The sequence below is a fragment of the Pogoniulus pusillus genome, chromosome 3, assembly GCF_015220805.1.
Source record: "Pogoniulus pusillus isolate bPogPus1 chromosome 3, bPogPus1.pri, whole genome shotgun sequence".
Classification (NCBI taxonomy): Eukaryota; Metazoa; Chordata; class Aves; order Piciformes; family Lybiidae; genus Pogoniulus; species Pogoniulus pusillus.
The window spans coordinates 21,845,586-21,866,135 of NC_087266.1; the positions used below are offsets into that span (position 1 = coordinate 21,845,586).

Here is a 20,550-nt window from a genome sequence, read left to right on the forward strand (position 1 = left end):
CAACACCTACTGATCAAATCTGGGGTGGTTTTTGTTTGTTTAAAGGCGCCTTAAGTGATTTACACATATAAAATGCACTGTAGTCTGTAGACTCACTAGGAGTAAGCAAAAATATTATTCAAGGACCAAACCCACATCCAGCACAACTTCATTTCAGTCATATTAAAGAAAAAAAAATTCCTATCCACCCTATTTTGCTGTTCAGATGATTTAAGCTTTTTCACTCTTACACTGCAGTGGACTGAATCAGTAATTTCAGTTGTAACAAGCAACTGAGCTCATTATTGGCTCCAGCTCTTCTGGATGCCAACAACTTCTGAGGCTGATGACTTTGGCTCCAATTCAGACAAGTACCTGCATAAATCTTAATTACTAATTACATATAGGTTTAGGAACATGAGAATGAATTCACAAACTGATCGCTGCGCTGGACACAGTGTGTCTGTTGAGTTCTCGGCTTTTATACTTTCTAAGTGATGATTGCATTTATTGACTTTTTTAACATTATGACTGAGAAGCAAACAAGGATCTGAGTATTTTGTTCTGCCTGCTGCAAGACAAACTTCTGGAAGAGGAAGATTGCTTCTCTGGAAGAACTGAGCATCCACAGAAAGGAGAACTTTCCCAAGTACAGGTAGTGAAAACAAACAAGCAGGCAGTCTGCGGCACCAGTGCTCACCGGCAGATAGCTGGGACCAACTGGAGGCTGCCTTACAGTAGCTGCATTCATACAGCAAAACATTAGAGGTAATGGAAAGAATACTTTTCTAGGCAGTCTTGCAGACCTGCAATTTTGGTCAACCCTCAAAGTTGCTAGACTGATGAGCAGGACATAAAATAGGCCACTTTCTGAGGAGACACAGTGGGAAGGAAGACTTCTTATCCAATTTTGCTGCCTAATTTGTTGCACGCAGGAGATACAACCAGCGGCTTTATTTAAAACAGTAACTGGACAGCAAAGTCAACAACAACAAACACTGCAACAGCAGCAACAGGAAAACCCAAACAAACCCCCCAAAAACCCCCAAGACTTTGTTTGGGTTTTTGTTTGTTTGTATATATTTTTTTAAGTTTTATAAAATGCACTGGAGTGAAGTAAGTCACTGGAAGGGTTAATTATATTTCTTTTCTGATCTGACATCTGGAGGAACGGGAGGGTTTTATTCTTTCAGTGTATTTGCTTTTCTGAAAATTAGGGAAAATTCACGTCAAGATTGACTGAAGCAAACCCCTGCCACAGAAAACAACTGTAGTGCTCAGCTCCCCAATGAACAAGTGCTACAAGGCTGCTGCAAGAATTCATCCTTAAGAAAAGTAAGTCCCACAAAACGGCAGAATAGCACTAGCACTGCTTTCCCCAGTGGACATGACACTTCCTCTTGAGCCACAGTCTTCCTTCCAAACAAGAGGGCAGAAGGCTCAGAATAGCTTGGACTGACTCTTAGAAGCTGCAAATCCAGAGTTTACAATCAAAAACAGTAAAGATAAATACAAAGAGGGAAATCAATCTAAGACACAGTTGTATTTTGTAGGAGGTGTATTTACATTAGTGAAAGGATGTCTCGATTTTTGTTGTCTCCTTCCTCTTTTTCTTTCCAGTCTACCATTATGACCGTTTTTGAGATATGTAGCTCTTCACCTTGGCCTTCCAGCTGAGCAAAGATTTTGCTCATTTTACATTGTCTTTTACCATCTTCTCATGATTGTCTATGTCATCTCTGTCTCAGGCTTGTACCTACCTGAATTGCATCTCTACTTTTAGAAGAGCTTGTTTTCAGGAAAAACCCTCCTTGCCCTGTCTGAAAACGTTCCTTATATGCTTGCCTTTGCACTGCCAAGTCTCCCCTGACCTGTAATTTACCTCTAGAAACTTCATGTGCAAAACCAGTCCCTCAGGTGTGTTAAATGAATGCCAGAAGAAAGAAATCAAGGCTCTCACATAAAAATCAGACACCTTGCATGGCTATCCCGTGCATTCAGACAGGACATCCTGTTTATCTGAAATATTTTATACAATGTGGTAAAGCAGTGAAGAAAGTTGTGCTGGGGGGAAAGCCTGCTGCAGTGCTCAGATAGCTAACGCATTAGAATAGAATAGAACCAACCAGGTTGGAAGAGACCTCAACATGAAGCTGCTCCACACAGCTCTAATGTGCAAGTATTGTTCTGCATCACGTTACAACTTTAACCAAACCCTTTCTTTCCACTCTACCTACTGAGGCTCCCACTTTAAACCTGTGCAATTTAAAGTCTTCAGCTGAACCCATCATGTTCTCCCAGGTGGCATTGTCCCTCTTGCTCTCAATAGAAAATTGCATGTAACCAATCCCCTTGATGATGGAGAAGAGGCTTAACTCAACTTTGTACATTTAATATTCTTCAAGTAACCTAAATATTCTCTGCATGTTGACATACAGCTGAAACAATATTTGTAACTAACATCAGACTCTACACTGGTGAGAGTCACTAGACGAAGCAATGGGACGGGAATCAGAAGTTTATGTGCAAGAGAGGGGAGCCTAAACAATGACTTTTTTGTGCATAATAGTAATTTCTCTATAAAATGGCAGTGTTAAAAAGCACTGAGGACTATAAACATTATGGCACCTTCTAAAAATTAGAAAAGGGTATCATGGTAATTCCCAAATGACTGAAAAAACACCAATTACCCAGGGGAAGAGAGAAAGGAAGAAGCATTAATTAGTTAACAACATAACAAGATCTAAGCAGGCTCACATGCCTCCAATGCAGACTTGGGTATATCCTCTTCTCATGCATGAGAGAGTAATTTGTTTGATTACTGCATTCTGAAGTGTTGATACACAACACAGAACTTATCCATAAGCAATAGTAAGAGAATAACATATTATTTTTGGATGAGAAAATAAGGCAGAGAATATTAGCATCTCTCTAATAACAGAAGAATCCACACAGATAACATTTCATCTTCAAAATACAGAACAGACATCAATTCATTAATCTTAGCAATTCCTCTGTGAGGAATAAAAACCTCCAACATTTTACAATTAACAGAAGCAATGACTTTACAAGATTTAAGTCTGATCCATTTAAGCAACTCGTAAAATAAGAAGGAGAGTACTCAAAATGATTTGGGCTTCACAGCTGAGCATCTTAGCATGTTATGAAATGGAGGTTCCTCTAAGTTGTTTTGTAGGTGTGGAGAAACAGGGAATCCATCAAAGTTATAAATAAATAAAGCAGCTCTTCAGAGTAGCTGGGGGAAGGATGGGGGAAAACATGTTGTTTCATCAACACAGGGACCCCCCTCCCACAATGGAGGTCACTGCCCTGCTGGATTCTGACACATACCATTGACAGAACACTGACTCACTGGAGGTAAATAACTCAAATCTAGAAATCTACATAATGGTTTAACAAACATCATAATTACACTAATTTCCAAGCAAAAAACCCCTCTCACCCAATGTGAAGTCACTAGTATTTTTACCAGCTTCAAACATGTTTTCAAAGCCCAGTTGTTAATCTGTGAGAAGATACCTTTCACTCCCTATTGCATTCATTTTTCAAGGAGCTACAAAGACAATGTTCTTGATCTATTTTCTTAAGCAATTACAGTAGTATGTTCATTAAATGCAAAATGTTGTCAATTTTAAATATTGAGAGATGATGGCAATATCTTTGTAGCACTCTCTTCTTAGTTCTGACAGGCTGCCCTTTTTCATTACATCTTGCATGATCTACGAGCTCATTTTCCACTTACATCCTATACTTATGTAGCTTAGGATTTCGTCCTTATCTGAAAGATCTAATTAAGTCTCAAATGATATTAAGTACTTCTCTCCTGTATTAATACCCATTGAGGAGGAAAGTATGCTAATAAAATACGATATGGAGATGTACTTACTCTAGTCCATGCAGTTGTTTCCAAGCCAGCTTTCAGACAAACGGTGACTACAACATACTGCAAGGTAAAACAGCCAACATCAGTACTAAGCCTCTCAAATTCAAAGACGACCACATCCCCTTAAGCCTAAAAAGTTACTAGCATCTCGGTAACTACCCAGGACCCTGGCAGAAGGACAGATCTGTGGATGGATGTCTAGAGAAAAGAAAAAAAATGTAGGGAAGGAACTCATGTGCAGACTGCATGTTTGGTTTTATTTTACTTTCTCAATTCTTGCTTATACCCTTTTCTGATGGTATAAAAAAAGAAAATATAATAAGACTATATAATACAATAATAAAAAAGAAATTCTGTGATTCTATCGTTGAAGAACTGCAAAGGCACACAGACTCACAGTGTAAACTATGTTTCCAACAAATAAATAATCTATTCCTTGACCATTTGTGAATACTGCATCTGCAAGAAAAAAGAAAAATTATCATTCATGATCAGTTAATACCAATGGAATGGATCAAGTAACATGAAGATTTTTGTTAAGAAGGTAACTGTCCTCTGGCCTTTTAGAACAGCTAAAAGGACTTTTCAAAACTGTGAGGTAACAGTAATGTACAAGTTTTGCTAAACCAGGCCTCAGACAACACTTAGGTAGTCCTCACTGTTAGAAGCTATTCTAGCAGAAGGTGAAGTGTTTGCCAGACCCTAAGAGCAAGGTATGCCGGTGTCGCATTTTCTGTCACTGGCTGTTCTGCATTACTTACTGAGACTTAATGAATCCTATTATTTGCTGTGTCTGTGAAGAAAAACTTTGTAAAACAGCAGCTGATTTGTGGCAAAATACATCTGAATTAAGAAAAGCTTCTAAAGTTTCATCTCTACAAGACAGACCTAACATCTAAACTATTTTACTGGAGGTTAATTCATTAACTGAGCAGCATTCACTCGCCATGTGCCCTTTCTCTGGGCAAGTGTGTGCAAGGGTAAGTACATGTTAATCTATCATTTGGAAGTGCCAACTCTGGCAATACTTCAAATGTCTGTTTAGTCTTTCTTAGCCCTTGCTGAATAAAACCGGAACGCTATGAAAGCACAGTCAAGAGTCACACTAATGCCAAATGAATTTGTACTCACAGGAGCTTTCAAGCATTACTCAAGCATGTAAGTATTCCTGTTTTCACAGGTTTTAAGACAACTGCTAGAGAAATACACAAACAGCAGGGATGAAAAAGGCTTTAGATAAAACCTTGGACCTGTTCCTAAATTCACACTGCCTAGCACAGTGCTTCTACTACAAGAGTACTATTTTACTGCGTTTATAACTGAATTTGACATTCTTAAACTAAAGTCATTTGCTTAGCTAACTGTGTTCCTATAACGCAGGTTTCCAGAATCAGTAAATTTGTAAGTCTAGATACAGTGAAGATTCCCTAATACTTTGGCCTCTGTAGTAAAGACTGCCCAACTTACATGTAAAAAGACTGCACTAAATATGTAGGTACCCCAAATGTGTGATTTTCTTCTACAGCAGCTGTGCATGGTGGTCTCAAAAGAACTGACAAGTTGGGAACATTTTCTGGAAGTTCCTGGGTCTATATCTCTGATGTCTTTTCTCTTTTGAGCACCAAAACGCTAAGTAACAACAGCAGACATGCAACTCACTAACACAGCAACAGGAGCTAAAATCTGAGACAACTGTGTTTAGGAACTGGTTTGGTTCCTAGCCACTGGCATCTCTATTTGCCCCACTCCTCCCCTGGTACTCTGTAGCTTCAAGTACTTAAAATCATTCACAAATCCATACAAAGTTCTAATGGTCACTTTGCTCCTTCCTCTAGAATCAGTGAAAATGGTGAAGAGCAGTAGAGAATTGAGCTTTCCACATTCAGTGAACCCTGCTGATGTCAGAGGTCTCCGCTTAAGACAAAAGCATGCTTAAATGCAAACAGGTTTTGACAGATCTAGAATAAATTGATCTCATGACTGCTACTATATTGCTCGAGTGCAACACCACAGCGCACATCTGAACAACTTTTGGTGTCTCCATTTTTCAAGTTACATTTTAACACAGGAGCTTACTGCCTTTTTGTTTCATGACATTCCCTCTTGGGATGCTAAGCTGTCCTGCAAGGAATGATATTGCTGTTAATGAGAATAGCAGGATGCTCAGTGAACATTCATTCCTAAAGCTATACAAGTGCCCATTCATGGACCACACTTACTTCACGTTCTAAGGAACTGGAGAGGTTAAAAACATCCCAGTGTGAATGGCATATTTTTGTCTGACACTGAAACCCCTTTTTCACTAGGAAATGAAAAGACACTTGACAATTCAATATTCATTCATCTTGAGAAAGCAAACTAAGCAACCTACTTAAAGGAACTCAGAAAGCTACCATTTGAGCAGATAAATATTCCAGTCTTATCTTAATTGTAGCAATTATAAATAGATTATCTATTTAGGAACTAAGAGAAACGTTTATGGAAGACTAAAGCAAAAAACTGTGCTTTTCTGTAGCTATTATAGACATCAGCCTATAATCTCTGAAGTTAGATTTGAAGAACAGCTATTTGAAATAAACATTTCTCACAAAACCAGTGAAACAGAAAAACAAACCCCCTGAAATCAAAGCAAAATCCAATCAAACACAGAAACTCCTGTCTCCCAAAAACTGAACTGAGCTCCCTGCCCACATAGAGGAAAGGGAAGTCTTTTTTTTTTTTAATGGTTGATCAGACAGCATGTGAAGCTTCCACTGAGGACATGAGACTGACATTTTACTCAGCCACGTATAGAAACATAAACCTGCCTCCCACAAGTATCTTCACCATCATGTCTCCAACGTAACCATTCATCTTCCCTTTCTTTCCATTTTTTTCTGCTTCTTCCTCCTAGTGCTGAAAAGGTTGTTCTCAACTGTGTTTTCCAGGAAAGAGTTGTAGTTTTGGAAAACTCATGACTTCAGATAAGTACCATTCCCCTTCCTGCCACCCCAAAATTTCTCATCTGATATAGCCCTACTTCTTACAACAGCCCAGGAATAGATTTGACATGTTTCTTCCTGCCCACATAACTACAGTGTAAACCTTGGTGAAAACCACAGGAGACCTACTGTTCTCTGAAACTCTGTGTACTTGTACTACTTTCCTTGGAAAGCAAGACATGCTAATGTGCACAAGAAAAAACCTCTCCTCTCCAATATCTGACTCTTGATCTGGCCTACCTCTATTCTAGTCAACTCATACTTTTCACTGATTTCAATAACAGCAAAATCTCTATATTTTATTCTTTATTTTAGAGCACTGCATTACAGAACAGAAAAGTTCCAACAAGATACAAAGCAAATGGTTGCAATGCAGCTGCTGTAAGAATACTGCAGTAAAAGTTGAGATCTCAATCCACTACCAAAAAAAGGGCATTTTTATAGAACAGTACTCAAGTAAGATTTTTTTTTGACAAAGCAGAAGTTTTTTTCTTGTATCGAAGTCACTACATGAACAATAATTATGTTAAATTAGAGTAAGTTCTGAAAACCACTAGACAACTAGCCAAATTCAGCAGCCACAGCCTATTGAACTGTCAGCCTTATTATTACTTGTCACGACCTCCCATTCTGCAAACACACTGCCTCTGTAAGATTGAGCACCAGTTACTGATGTAAGAAATAATGAAGCTCTTACCATGTTCCAGTACTTTCAGTGGAAACCAGAAGAGAATGATGGAATGGATCAGGGCATTGATGCAGTGACCCCAGAAAACCTGAGGGAAAACAAACTAAGTCGTCGGGAAAGTCCAAAACTCTTGACCTCTCTCTAGCTCCTAACAAACATTTCATTGTGTAGTTTAGAGGCAGACAATGTTTGTCCTGAAGTGAAATACCTACACTTCTGTGGGATCTATTTCCTTCTACAATTTCTGGTCTTTCACAAGAAAACACTGGTCCAGTTGGATGGTTTTATTCCAACAACTTAAAATAGACAAGCATGATTGCACTTTAAGATCTTTATCGAAATACAGCAAACAGATGGAGTCACCCTTCTTTAATTACTTCAAATCATTATTTTAAAAGATCTGTTTTCTTTTAGCAGTCAAAGACTTAGCACTACACAATCTTTAACTCACAGACAATGTTATTCTGCACAAACTAGAGCTTTACATAGTCTCCAATTTTCTCACTGAAGCCCTCAGTTGTACAGTTTCCTTTATTCAGAAGTACATTTAGATGTGCCTGTTACAGAATAAAGACAGACTTCCAAATGCTGGCATTTTCCAGCACTTAAATAGCAAAATGAGCTAAAAAATGTTCTTCAAAACTCCCAGTTCAAAAGAACCAATTCAAATGCTATTTTCCAGAAGAGCTATGAGAACAGAGCTATACTAATTGGGAAAACATACCCTAGCAGAAAGCATTGTGACAACTTGTATATTAAATAAAATCTAGGCAATGTTCTGTAGCTCCTATGAAATCAAAGGCCATGGCTATTTCAGGACTAGTTTCAGCTGAAGCCATAGCAGGAAATCTTTATGAAAAAATAAGGACTTAAAAAACCCTAAAAATTTCATCCTTTGAAAAGGCAGAAAAGTCTTAATTTCAATGGCTAGCATAGAGCAGAAGCTACAGTGGGAAAGAAAAAGACTTGCAAAATACTCATGGTTGTTCTTTAAGAAACAAACTTGGCCTTACCCTTGTATTGAACCCATCTGCATTTTGAGTAATTTTGTATAGCTGTGGAAATCTAAGCATGCTATCTTGAGTACATGATCGTTCAAAAATTCCCAGAGTAAAGGGTGGCAGCGCTGTGAAAATCTGCAAGGAAAGCAAATAAAATACTAATTAGTTTTAGGTGGATCACGGGTAGTACTTCAGTACCTAGACCACAGCAAAATTCCCCACAGACTTCAGGGAAGACTTATTACCAACTAGAATGTTCTTTGACATAATTTCCAAATGTCCAAACAAGAACTTCAGCAATTCATAACTCTCAAATCAATTCATGACTCATCAAGAAAAGAAACAACAGCTTAAACCAAAGAAGTTAAGCACCATTAGTTTCTGGTGCACTGACTAATCTAGCGAGAGTAAAGCACATCAGAGTGCAAAGGAAAGACAAGATACTTTTTCTACAATGCCTTCCAGGAATGGGCTCAAATAGTTGTAACCATAATTATGGATATATAATATGCGTAACCAAAGCTAAGTTTACAGACAAAGCAATTCTGGAAATCCATTTAGAAAAACTACTGAGAAAGAAAGGCCAGGCTGTATTATGGTACTTCAGGGATTCTCCAGGCAGACACGAACTGATAGGAACAAATTAACTGCAGCATTAGGTGTCTGTGCTATGGACAGATGCTTAGATGACCAAGCCTAGGACGTTTTCCAGGAGAGGCAGCAGGACACTTTACTAGAAGCAAAGTAAACTAGCCTCTGCTGAGTCCCACATTCCTGCTCCTTAAAGTGTTTCCAGGATCTGAGGCAGCTCATTTAAAGCCACCTTGGGTATCCACATTTCTTGAAGTCTTCAGTGCAGGCACAGAGTGGAAACAATACAAGTGTGCATATCTAAATACTGAAAGCTCAATTGGCTTTCTTTTACACTAACAGTTTGTTCGAAAAACAATTCCTAATGCTATACATGTATTTTTATACACGTTTGAGAAGCTTTTTTGAGGTTAAGAAGAAGCTTCAGGTTCTGAGTTGCTCCTAGTACTCATGCCTTTTTGCAGAATTTGGGTTGTGATTTCCACCAGTAGCAAGGTAGCACTCTGGGAGTAGACAAAGAAACAGGTAACTGGTAAGAACCAACGATTACATCTCTACATTACACTGGGAATGTGTTTTATTTGTTCATAAAGTGATAAACCAGATAGATAAAATGGCAGGGCTGAAGGTAGGGGGAACTGTTTTGAAATGTTCCAAAATGGGGCACAGAGCTGAAGGTAGGGGGAACTGGTCCTAAATATTCCAAAATGGGGCACAGAGCTGAAGGTAGGGGGAACTGGTCCTAAATATTCCAAAATGGGGCACAGAGCTGAAGGTAGGGGGAACTGGTCCTAAATATTCCAAAATGGGGCACAGGGCTGAAGGTAGGGGGAACTGGTCCTAAATATTCCAAAATGGGGCACATTCTCACACAGCTTTAAGGTGTTTCTGCAGCTGACCCATGTTTATTGGGGCATTTACATTCTACCTTGAATTCATCTAGTGTTTTTATTAAGGTAATGCTCCAGCATGAACCAATGCAAAGGCAGGAATTACAATGCTACTACGATTTCCTACGCTTAACATTTTGATGAGACTACTAATGAAATGAGTTAATCTGCACAGAAGAGAATGACAGAGCTAGAAACTTTAAAGTCTAATCCATTTAAAATGTGGAAGCCCCTATCATCCTACCAGCACTTGATTCTTCAGGAGTCCATGCTGCAAGTTCTAATTTTAGAAAATACCAACCTTACAAAACAAGGGTTAATTTCTGCTTCACTCATTCTAGAAGAGGAGTTTCATGCATGGGCTTTATGCAGGGTAAGTGGATCCATCAAACCAGGTTTAAAGATAATAGGTGCAAATATGTAAATGTGAATGACAGACTGAGTAACAGTCAGGAAACTAGGCTGAAGAGATGGAAAATCCTTGAATAAATATCTTTCACAAAAAAATATAGGAAATCTTATGGAATATTAAAGTTTGTGCTATCATTTTTAAGATTAATGTGACAGAAGTGTTTCTATTAATGCTACTCAGTGACAATTTGCCTTTTCTGTACTACTATATATTTGGAATGAGTCTTCTTTTAAAAAACCTATTAAATTTCCTCCTTCCAAAGAGAAATTCAAAGGCTTCTTCAACACTGATAAAGTATCTCCATGGGTTACAAATCCAGACACCAAGCCACCCATCAGCATCATTAGAAATATAACATTGTCAGAAACATCAGCATAGGTTTTGGGTTTATTTTGTGCTGCGGAACCCAAGGTCCCATAGATCCTTTAAACTTTAGCAAATTCTACTGCTTAAAGTGCTAAAGGCATGCAGCACAATGTGGCACTCTGCAGAGCATGGCAAAAATCAGAACTCACTCCTGTAATGACACATCTTGCTCCTGGTAAAAGTGAAAAATGCTGATGACAGTGATGCTACTTCCTATTCTGTACCTAACGTAGCATGAGTCAATCCAAAGCACCTGCAAGACACCTCTGAGCATGTGCTAAAGGGTCTGACAGGAAAAAAAACTAAACCAAACCTCAAAGATTAAAACGCTGTATCCACTTTGAACATGAACAGTCAGCAAAATATTCACTACAAAACACTGAAGATGTTTTCAAAAGGGAATTGAATTCCATCTAAAAGTTGCAGTTTTATGGAACTGAGCATATTTTTCCAAGACATCTTCTCAAATATATTTTGTGCGATAAAAATGCCATCCAAAATTAATTTTTTTTACCTACTGCAGGGCGGATTCAAAATTATTTTTACAGATGAACTCACCTTTCCTGACACTCATTCAAGGTTACCTGTGGTACACTACAAAATAAGATACAAGTCCCAAGCGCTACCAGGTCAAAACATGCACCACTTACCACATTATAGAGACCAATACACCAACGCTCAAATAGGATCTGTCCAGAAAATCCATTAACGAAAGCAAACCAAAGCTGAAAGAAACACAAGTTACAAGAATTTTTGGTTCACTATTGCAGTACATGTTTCCATTTACAATAGAGAAGGACGTGGAACACAGACCACCATCTGGAGACAGCTGCTTGTCAGGCTCTAAAAATAATTATCAGTAATGCCAGATAGTTATTCTCTTCTAAAATGTTGCTTTTTATACATTGCCAGAGTACTGCTTATTTAAAAATGCAACACTCCATTGATGAAGCACCACTAATCCAAAAGAAAAATAAAGAAACCTCTGAACTGTTTCAAAATCCTCATGCTTGAAGCCAGAAACCAACCTCAGGTCCATCATAGTCAGCAAAGACCAGAATTTTCAAAATAAGTGTGCTTTGATAGATGCTCTATTTGACTTTCATGTCCTATATTCAATCCCAGAATTATGCTGATATCAATTTACATAATCATAACTGTATTACAGTTTAATTGTCTGTATTATGGAAGCATTACTATTTAATAAATGGCCAATTTATTAATTAAACATTGGAAGAGGTTGCCCAAAGTGAAGTTTCCATCCTTTTGCAAGTTTACAAAACACAATTGGGTGCACCATAAGCATCCTCATTTGGCTCAGGGGTGACCTTATTGCTGTCTACAACTACCTGAGGGGTGGTTGTGGCCAGGGGGAGGTTGCTCTCTTCTCTCAGGTGGCCAGCACCAGAACAAGAGGACACAGCCTCAAGCTACACCAGGGGAAATTTAGGCTGGAGGTGAGGAGAAAGTTCTTCACTGAGAGAGTCATTGGACACTGGAATGGGCTGCCCGGGGAGGTGGTGGAGTCGCCGTCCCTGGAGCTGTTCAAAGCAGGATTGGACGTGGCACTTGGTGCCATGGTCTAGCCTTGAGCTCTGTGGTAAAGGGTTGGACTTGATGATCTGTGAGGTCTCTTCCAACCCTGATGATACTGTGATACCCTCCTTTGAACATGAAGATTGACTTGATGGCCTCTCCAAGGTGTCTTCCAACTAAGGGGACTCTGTAATGCCTCAATCCCAGGAAACCACTGCAAGCTGCCGTGCATAGGTAAACTCTTTCCAGCATTTCCTTGGACCTAACCTTCCTCAAGCCTATTTCTTATCTTGTTTAAGCAGAAATTTGAAGCAAGAACTGCTTTACTGGGTTGGAACAACATTTCTTCATCAGTTGGCACTGTAAGAGGCTTAGAAAAGGGGAGGAATTATCTTTTCACGAGTAAATTGGAACCTAGGAGAATAATCAGCAGTTACAAGGCATTCTGAAACAGTTCACATGAATCACTGCACTTAACAGACAACAAAGGATTTCTCTCAACTTGTGGCTGTAGTCCCTTTTGCAATTCACACTGCACCATAGCACTTCGTTCAAAATGAGTTCAAATGTTGTGCAGGAACACTCCCCATCTCCTTCCAGTATGTTTAGTCTGGCATTTACTTGACAGTTCACACCGCACTGGCTGAGACAGGTACTGCAGAGCAGCCAAGTGATACCCACGCCTATTGCCCTCTCACTCACTGCCCGAGAGCCTGGCACTCATTGCCAGGCACCTTTTCTGACACCATCTTGTCACTCTCAGATTACAGCCCTCTCCTATTAGCATCGTTTACCCTCTGTCTCACTTGTGCAGTTTCAGTACCATAGCAAAACACCTCAGATAACAATCAGTTAACTCTGACATCCGATCTCTCCTCTGCTTCTACTCAAAGTGGTTATAAAATCAATAGGAAAGAAAACAAGAGAAGATGACAAGACTGCATCAAGGCCTACAACTGTTTTAATAGATACAATATCTGAACGGACTGGAACTCTTGAGCACAGGGCAGAGGCAACTTAAGGGAAGATGAAAATATTTTAATGAGATTGACAAGAATAACAAGTAGCTGTTCAAACAGGCACTGCTGCAAGACATCAGATGAGCAAGCTGCACAGAATGTAAAGTGTTTTCAATCAAGACCTCTGGAGCTGCCTGCCAGACACCACTGTGGATGCAAAAAAGATACTAGAAAATAAAAACCAAATGTCTGACAAAGAAAGGTGGAGACCAGATCAGTCTGCCAGAGAACCAGCACTGTTTGCAGATGAGAGACCAGGTTAGCTGAACTCTTTATGTTGACTCCCTACAGCTGTCCGCACATCTATATCATCATCATCTTGTTGAAAATTCATCGTCGCTCTAGTGCACTCTCACCGTTCAAGTAAGAAGCAATGACATTGATCTCAAGTCATTGATCTATAGATAGGCCTTGCACAGGAGACTAGCTTTTTGGACTTTGTGGCCGTTTGAGCTGATCCTCTAGCTCAGACATAGGGGAGAGATGAACATTCCAGGGATAGGCCACATAAATGGCAACAATAGATAATATAATTTCATTGGAGCATCAAGAACTTAATGTCTAGAAGCACAGTTTGTTCTCCCCCTCCTTCTTAGGTGCATTGGCCAGGACTCAAACCTGTGCCACCAACACAGACTTATTTCCTACAACTTCTTAAGCCTTCAACTGCTTTCCAGCAGGGAGTTTCTATTTATTACACCTGATAGCTTTCTACAGTTTGTGCTTTTCTTGTGCTGCCCTTCTTGCAGCTTATCTTTTAGAACTGCCCATGTAAGTTACTTTAAGGGCTCAAAATTTCATTCCATTTCCATTTAGTTAAAAGACACCAACCTAGTATAAACTGCAAAATAGTTCTCCAGTTCCAAAAAAAACCAAGCGACTCCTCTTTCATATTGTCAGTGAGGCATTAGTTTAAATAAGCATTTCATTGTTCACCTCTCCAGCTCTGTCTACCAAAAAGGGCAGAAGAAAGACATTCTACATCCCAACCTTTTTCATCACTTCTGCTGTATGGATATCTTGAATGATCACCACTCTTTAAATCTTACTCTAAGGACTCAATTAATGTCCCAAAGTAGCATCCTGACAAGACTCATTCTCACATTTTGAGAGTTTCAAAACCAGCTTCACACCTCAGATCTTCAAATAAAATACCTGAAATATTTCAGGTACAAAGTCTGAGGTCCCACAAAGAAACCAATTTATTTTGGGCTGTCAGGCAAGGAACTTCATCGTTTCTTGTCATGAAAAGGAAGAGAGTCTTAAAGCACACTTCCAGATATGCAGCAATGATGACGTAGGAGTTTACCATCTCCAAGCTTCTCGCTATTAACTGCAAATATGCATGAGAGCAGCAATCCTACAAAACAGATAGCTCACAAATCAGAAGACTGTCTGCCTAGCCAGCAACATGAGTCTGTGCTCTGCTCAATTTTCTAGATTGCACTGAGCAAAGCAAACTTGAAAAGTTTGGTGTCAAATGTTGAGGCCTTTTGTGCTAGTTTGAAGCTAGCTAGAATGTTTTGGTGAGAAGAAGTAGATTACAGGAAGGAAAACAATGGTGATGTCTACTTCACTTGCTGTCTCGCTGAGATGTATGGGAAGAAGAAATGAAAACATTAGATAACACTCTCACCACTTTTTCTCACTCTGGCTTGGGCTGCTGACTGAGCTTCATCTCTCTAACACACCCTTCCATTTGGCCTAACCTACTTTGCTGCTTAACCTCTTGGCCAAACCTCCATTCTTCCTTAGGACTGGGGTAAGGTTGAGAGGGGCAGGGGGAAGGTGCAGGGGTGGTTGAGAACCCCTCCTGGGGACTCAGGTTTCTGGGAGGGGAGTTGTGTTTCTGTATTACCCTTTACCTCGCACATTTCTGTCTATAACTGTATATACTGTAAATATCTGCTTGTATATTGTGCTAGCTGTAAATAATAAGCTTCATTCATATTTCCAGAGCCAGCTGAGTCTAGTCTGGGTGATTTCTAAAGTGGGGGGGGGGGGGGAGCGGGGAACACCGAAACCGTCACATCTTTTATGACCATGGCCCACGTAGTTTAGGAAACCATAACCATTCACAACTACTCCTTCATCAACAGACACTTCTGATTTCATAGAATCATTGAATGCATCAGGTTGGAAGGGACTCTTCCATCAAGAGAGTAAAACAAAGTTGCCGGACTTTGCGTAGCTGGCCCATGGCTAGCAAAAAAGTCCCAAATCAGGCAAAGCTACTATCTTAGATTCTTATTTCCTTCCTCCCCTGCAACCCTCTCTAAAAATAATAACTAAAAAAAAGGTAATGAAGTGAAGACACAGTTGTATAAAAATTGGAAAAAGTAAAGCTGTTAAGATGCAAAGGAGCAGACAGACTATCAAAGTACAAGAGAAAAAATATTCCCTCAACAACCCAATTCTTTCTGCTAAAAGCTCCTACCTTACCACAACTGGGTGATGCAGAATTCATTACAGACTCTGCTAAAACCACCTTGAGATTAGTCAGTTACTCTAGAAAAATATTGAGATGGATGTGTATGTTGGAAATAAGTATGCAGATTTCACTAGAGAAAGAATTTTCTACATAATAGTTTCCTCCTTATTTCAAGACTGCTGCAATTTAGATGGGCAAGAACTAACATCTAGAAAGCTCAATGAACTGTTATTTCAAAAGCAAAATTCAAACTATTTTTGAGTGGCAGGATCCATAGAGACAAAAATTAGAAGTGAGAACTTCTAATACTTATGAACTGTGCATGTGCCACACGCTCTGAACAGAGGGCAAAGTCCGTTACAGTTACAACACCAAAAAATCATGACTCTGCTTCTCTTGTCCAGAGATTCACATTATCAAATGCCAACCAACACAAAGAACATCACATACTGCCTCAAATCTTAACACCAAGAGTCAATCAGATATTCAGCATAAAATACACATTTATGTTGAATTTAAAATGAGTCATAAATTGTCATACATGGTTTAAGGACCAAGTGTTTGTTGAGAGAGTAAGGTATTCTTCAAGGTCAGCCAATAGAAAAAGCACAACCCCCAATCCATCTCAACATTCCAGTTAACAAAATGTACTAAATATATTTGAAGCTGCAACAACCCATGCTTGACTCTGACTTGGTAAGCTCATAGGAAAGTCTGCCAAGTCTGCCTGGCTTGCCAAGCTCCAGGGGTTCGTAAGGCTCAGCTCCACTACTGCTATGAACAAATGGACCCAAAGTTATTAAACTGCTTTTCTGTCTGGAAAAAAGAAACCTTTTCATTTTAACTATTACCTAGCTGCCAAAAAGCTGGAAAAGCTTATTTGTAACTCAGCTACAAAATATATATTTTTCTCCCAAGGAACAAGAGGTCCAATTTAAATGTAAAGAAATTCAGACCCAAGGCTGAAATCTGGGTTGATGTATTGCTTCATTTATTACAGCAGATATTGCAAAGATCTGAAACCAGTAGGTTTTGTGCCTAAAGAAAGTGCAACATGCTGCAAATTGAAAACTAGCCTGTGCTCCCTGCATTGAAGTCTGGCAGAGTTGTTCAAGTAAGAAGCCCTACTGCTGATGCACTTGATGCCAGCTGTGATGCGGGCACTTTGCCACTACAGAAGGGGGAGGGAAGGAGCAAAAGGGAAAAAAAAAAAACCACAGAATATTGCCTCCTTCCAGAGGTCAACAAAAGCCAACAGATGGTAACACTTGGTTAATAGTGACTTGAGCTGCAGGCAAATAGAATCTCGAGGTAAAAGTGCCCTGCCCTGCCATTCTGAGCCACGCAGCCCATCCACCCGCTCTAGAGGATGTTTTGAGAAAAGATCAAGTATTATTTTCAAAAAATATTCCCACTTGAGTGAGCTGGAAAGCAATTTTAATTGCATTATTGCTTCATGCATAATTACTGCAACATCAATGCCCGGAATAGTAGGAACTAATTTATTTAAGTGCTCTAAGGCAGTGGCACAGCAAATCATCTATTCTAAACGTGTATATTTATGAAGTCTTGATAATAGACAGCTTAACGAATACTAGAAATGTTGTCCCAATTCTGCTAAAGGGCAGAGAAAGCTAATGTAGTCAGGCTACCAACAACTGCCACAGGCACCAATTATAGCCAGACTGGATGCCTTTACTATTCAGAAACCAGTTAAATTCTCAAAACATCCTCTCTCAGCACACACGCATTTTGCATGTTCTTACCAAATAGGCTCATTTACAGTTTGCCTACTAAAGCAGATCTGTGTGTCTCCTGTGCAGTTCATTAATAATGTATCCTGATTAAAAATCTTTCATTACAGATGTCTCCCAAAGTCAGGCTCTTATTCCTGCTCAAATGCACACAGCCTTAAAATAATTCCTTAATTAGAGAATGCACAGCAGCAGTTTTATAATATAGGTAAAAAGCCTTATTAATGAGATTTGACAGGGTAGGCATGGCTGCCTGAGACCACTAAGGAATATTTCCCCTGTTCCTTTTATTGCCTGCACTGTTGATTAACTCTTCACTGAACACAGATATTTTTCTGTTGAAAAGCATTTGCCTGTGCACCCCAAAGCAAGTGCCCATTTAAGCTTAAAAGCCACCTGCAATCTTCTCCCCCAATGTTAACTAAATTTAAAGTTTGATGTTGCTTTTGTCTCATTAAAAAAACAACAACAAAACACAACTCCCTGTGTATGTACAGCAAAGCTTGGCCAGATAAACAGATATCAAAGCAACCAATACAGTAGAGATTTCCTGGTTTTTAACACTAATTTATTAAATAAGCCTGAACAGCTGTTATTTTTTTTATTGCTGATCACAGATAGTTTATATTTCAGCATATTAAAGAGCACAGTTTTATCAGCTTCATCTTTCTCTGCTTATAGAAGAGACACATGCAGAAAATTGGATTCCTTCCTTAGACATGTTGTTCCCATGCACCTCCAACTGATCAACCATTGAGGTACTTCCTCCAAAGCACAGGTAGCATTCAACAGGAGAGGCAAGCACACAGCAGAACTGAGGGGAGAGGGGTCACAAGGGACACGAGGAACATCACAGTTAGGAAGACTATCAATTCTTACAACTTAAATCTTCAGGATAATTCTGAAGATTTTAAATTTAAGTAAGAATGAGCAAATCTTTGCTATTTTTCTCAGTGGTTACCAGATAACAATCAAGTTTCCTGCCTCAGGAATTTTGAGCATTGTGGAAAGATACCACATCTGCAGATGACTGTGCAGTATACATCAAAGGACTTAGGAGAAAATTGCCTCTTCCAGCAACATTCGTCCCTTATACGCTGATTAATGGGTTTAAAAACCTGTAACAAAATGTAGCAGGCCATAAAAAAAACCTTTTTTTTTTTCTTTTCTTACAGTGGGGTGATGTTTTTGTCATTTCTGTTCCACGAGTTATAGGAACACTTGGGTCACAACAACCTCAAGCAACTCTACAGGCTTGGGGAAGCATGGCTGGAAAGCTGTTTAGCAGAATGGGACCTGAGGATTGCAATGGACAAGTAACTCAATATGAGCAAGCAGTGTGCCCAGGTGGTCAAGAAAGCCAAGGACATCCTGGCTTGTATTAGAAATGCTGTGCCCAGCAGGAGTAGGGAGGTGATTGTCCCCTTGTACTCAGCTCTGGTCAGGCCACATCTCAAGTACTGTGTTCAGTTTTCAGGCACCTCATTACAGGAAGGATGTGGAGGTGCTGGAGCAAGTGCAGAGGAGGGCAACAAAGCTGGTGAAGAGCTGGTGAATGAATCTTATGAAATGTGACTGAGGGAGCTGGGGCTGCTTAGTTTCAAGAAGAGAAGGCTAAAGGGAGACCTCATCACTGCCTACAGCTACCTGAAAGGATGTTGAGGAGAGGTTGGCGCTGGTCTCTTCTCACAGGTAAACAGTGATAGAATAAGAAGGAATGGCCTCAAGCTGTGACTGGGTAGGTTTAGACTGGATATTAGGAAAAATATTTTCACAGAAAGAGTGGTCAGGCATTGGAATGGGCTGCGCAGGAAAGTGGTTGAGTCACCAACCCTGGATGTGTTTAAAAGTCGTTTGGATGTGGTGCTTGGGGACATGGTTTAGGGTGAACCTTGTAGAGCAGGGATAACAGTTGGGTTTGGGGATTCTGAGGGTCTTGTCCAGCTTGAATGTTTCTGTGATCTAATCATTATGCAAAATCATATATTTAATATTTACATCCCTGGTGCAACAGACATGCTGCTCATCAGAACAAATTTGAGAGAGCATGCTATAACATGACTCTGAAAAAAAAAAACCCAACAACCTAAAAATCTTCTGAAACCAAGTACAGAAAGGGAAGAATAATTCTTCACCTTTTTTTTGGTCTGCAGTGTTTCAGGAGATTACTGTCTCTCCAGCAAACTAATTGCTGCAGAAGCAATTCTATGGTAATGTGATTAGAAATGGCCTGTGCTGCCAAAGGACTGAGATACTTGACAAAGATGTCTTAAGCTTCACATTTTCTCAAAACATTTCCCTTTTACAAATAGTCAGCTTTGACTTTTACAAACAGCCAGCTCTATTCTGAATGTATTTTCTGTCTTCCCTTAAGTTTTCTGGAGCATCAAGAAATCTGACCCCGCCACACTAGGATTGTCTCATCCTGTGTATGTGATATCCTCATGTACTGATTAAAAAAAACCAAATGAAAACACAACACAGCTCAGAACAGTTCAGTCAAGCCCCATCACAGTTTCAGCATGCCTGCATCAAAGGGGTCCAAATCACTATGCTGGGAAGTCACCCATAATTATCCTACAAAGTCAGCAGAATGTCCTGCTCTGGATGGAAGTTGGGCTGAGATGGCTGGAAGATGGCAGCTGAGAAGAAAGAAGGCAGGAGCTTATTTGCCACATCTTGCTCCCATCCTTGCTCAGGAAAGGAGGTAGCCTCAGCTGCTTGGTTTGCAAGCTGGAAGCATCACACCATGCTCTGTGTCTGCCTCTGATGAATGGAAACTCATGATACAGACTCCCAGTATCATCAGCCTTGTACAAAAAGGCTGCCTGTAACACTCTTTGGCAAAAAGGGCAACTGAAAAGAAAGGTTTCCACTGACATGGTAGCCATGATCATGCACAGTGACTGTGGTGTTAGGACCAATTCAATAATGCTTAAGTTTCTGTGGGTTTGGGGTTTCTGGTGCTGTTTTGTTTGTTCCTCCCCTCATTTGCATA

General features: G+C 39.7%; 1 protein-coding gene across 4 annotated transcripts in view; it reads right to left on the reverse strand.

The window, feature by feature from the left end:
* ATP8A2 (ATPase phospholipid transporting 8A2) overlaps positions 1 to 20,550 on the reverse strand; it is a 377,320-nt gene that overhangs the window by 122,371 nt on the left and 234,399 nt on the right. For 3 of the 4 annotated variants that reach the window (XM_064172175.1, XM_064172155.1, XM_064172165.1), the window contains 5 exons: positions 11,463 to 11,537; positions 8,566 to 8,688; positions 7,562 to 7,640; positions 4,281 to 4,342; positions 3,887 to 3,943 (listed from right to left, as the gene is read on the reverse strand). In XM_064172175.1, coding sequence (XP_064028245.1) covers positions 3,887 to 3,943; positions 4,281 to 4,342; positions 7,562 to 7,640; positions 8,566 to 8,688; positions 11,463 to 11,537 — 396 coding nt within the window. Of the gene's footprint in view, positions 1 to 1,148; positions 1,449 to 3,886; positions 3,944 to 4,280; positions 4,343 to 7,561; positions 7,641 to 8,565; positions 8,689 to 11,462; positions 11,538 to 20,550 lie in introns of those variants that run through there. The other variant, XM_064172181.1, reaches the window with a different exon arrangement.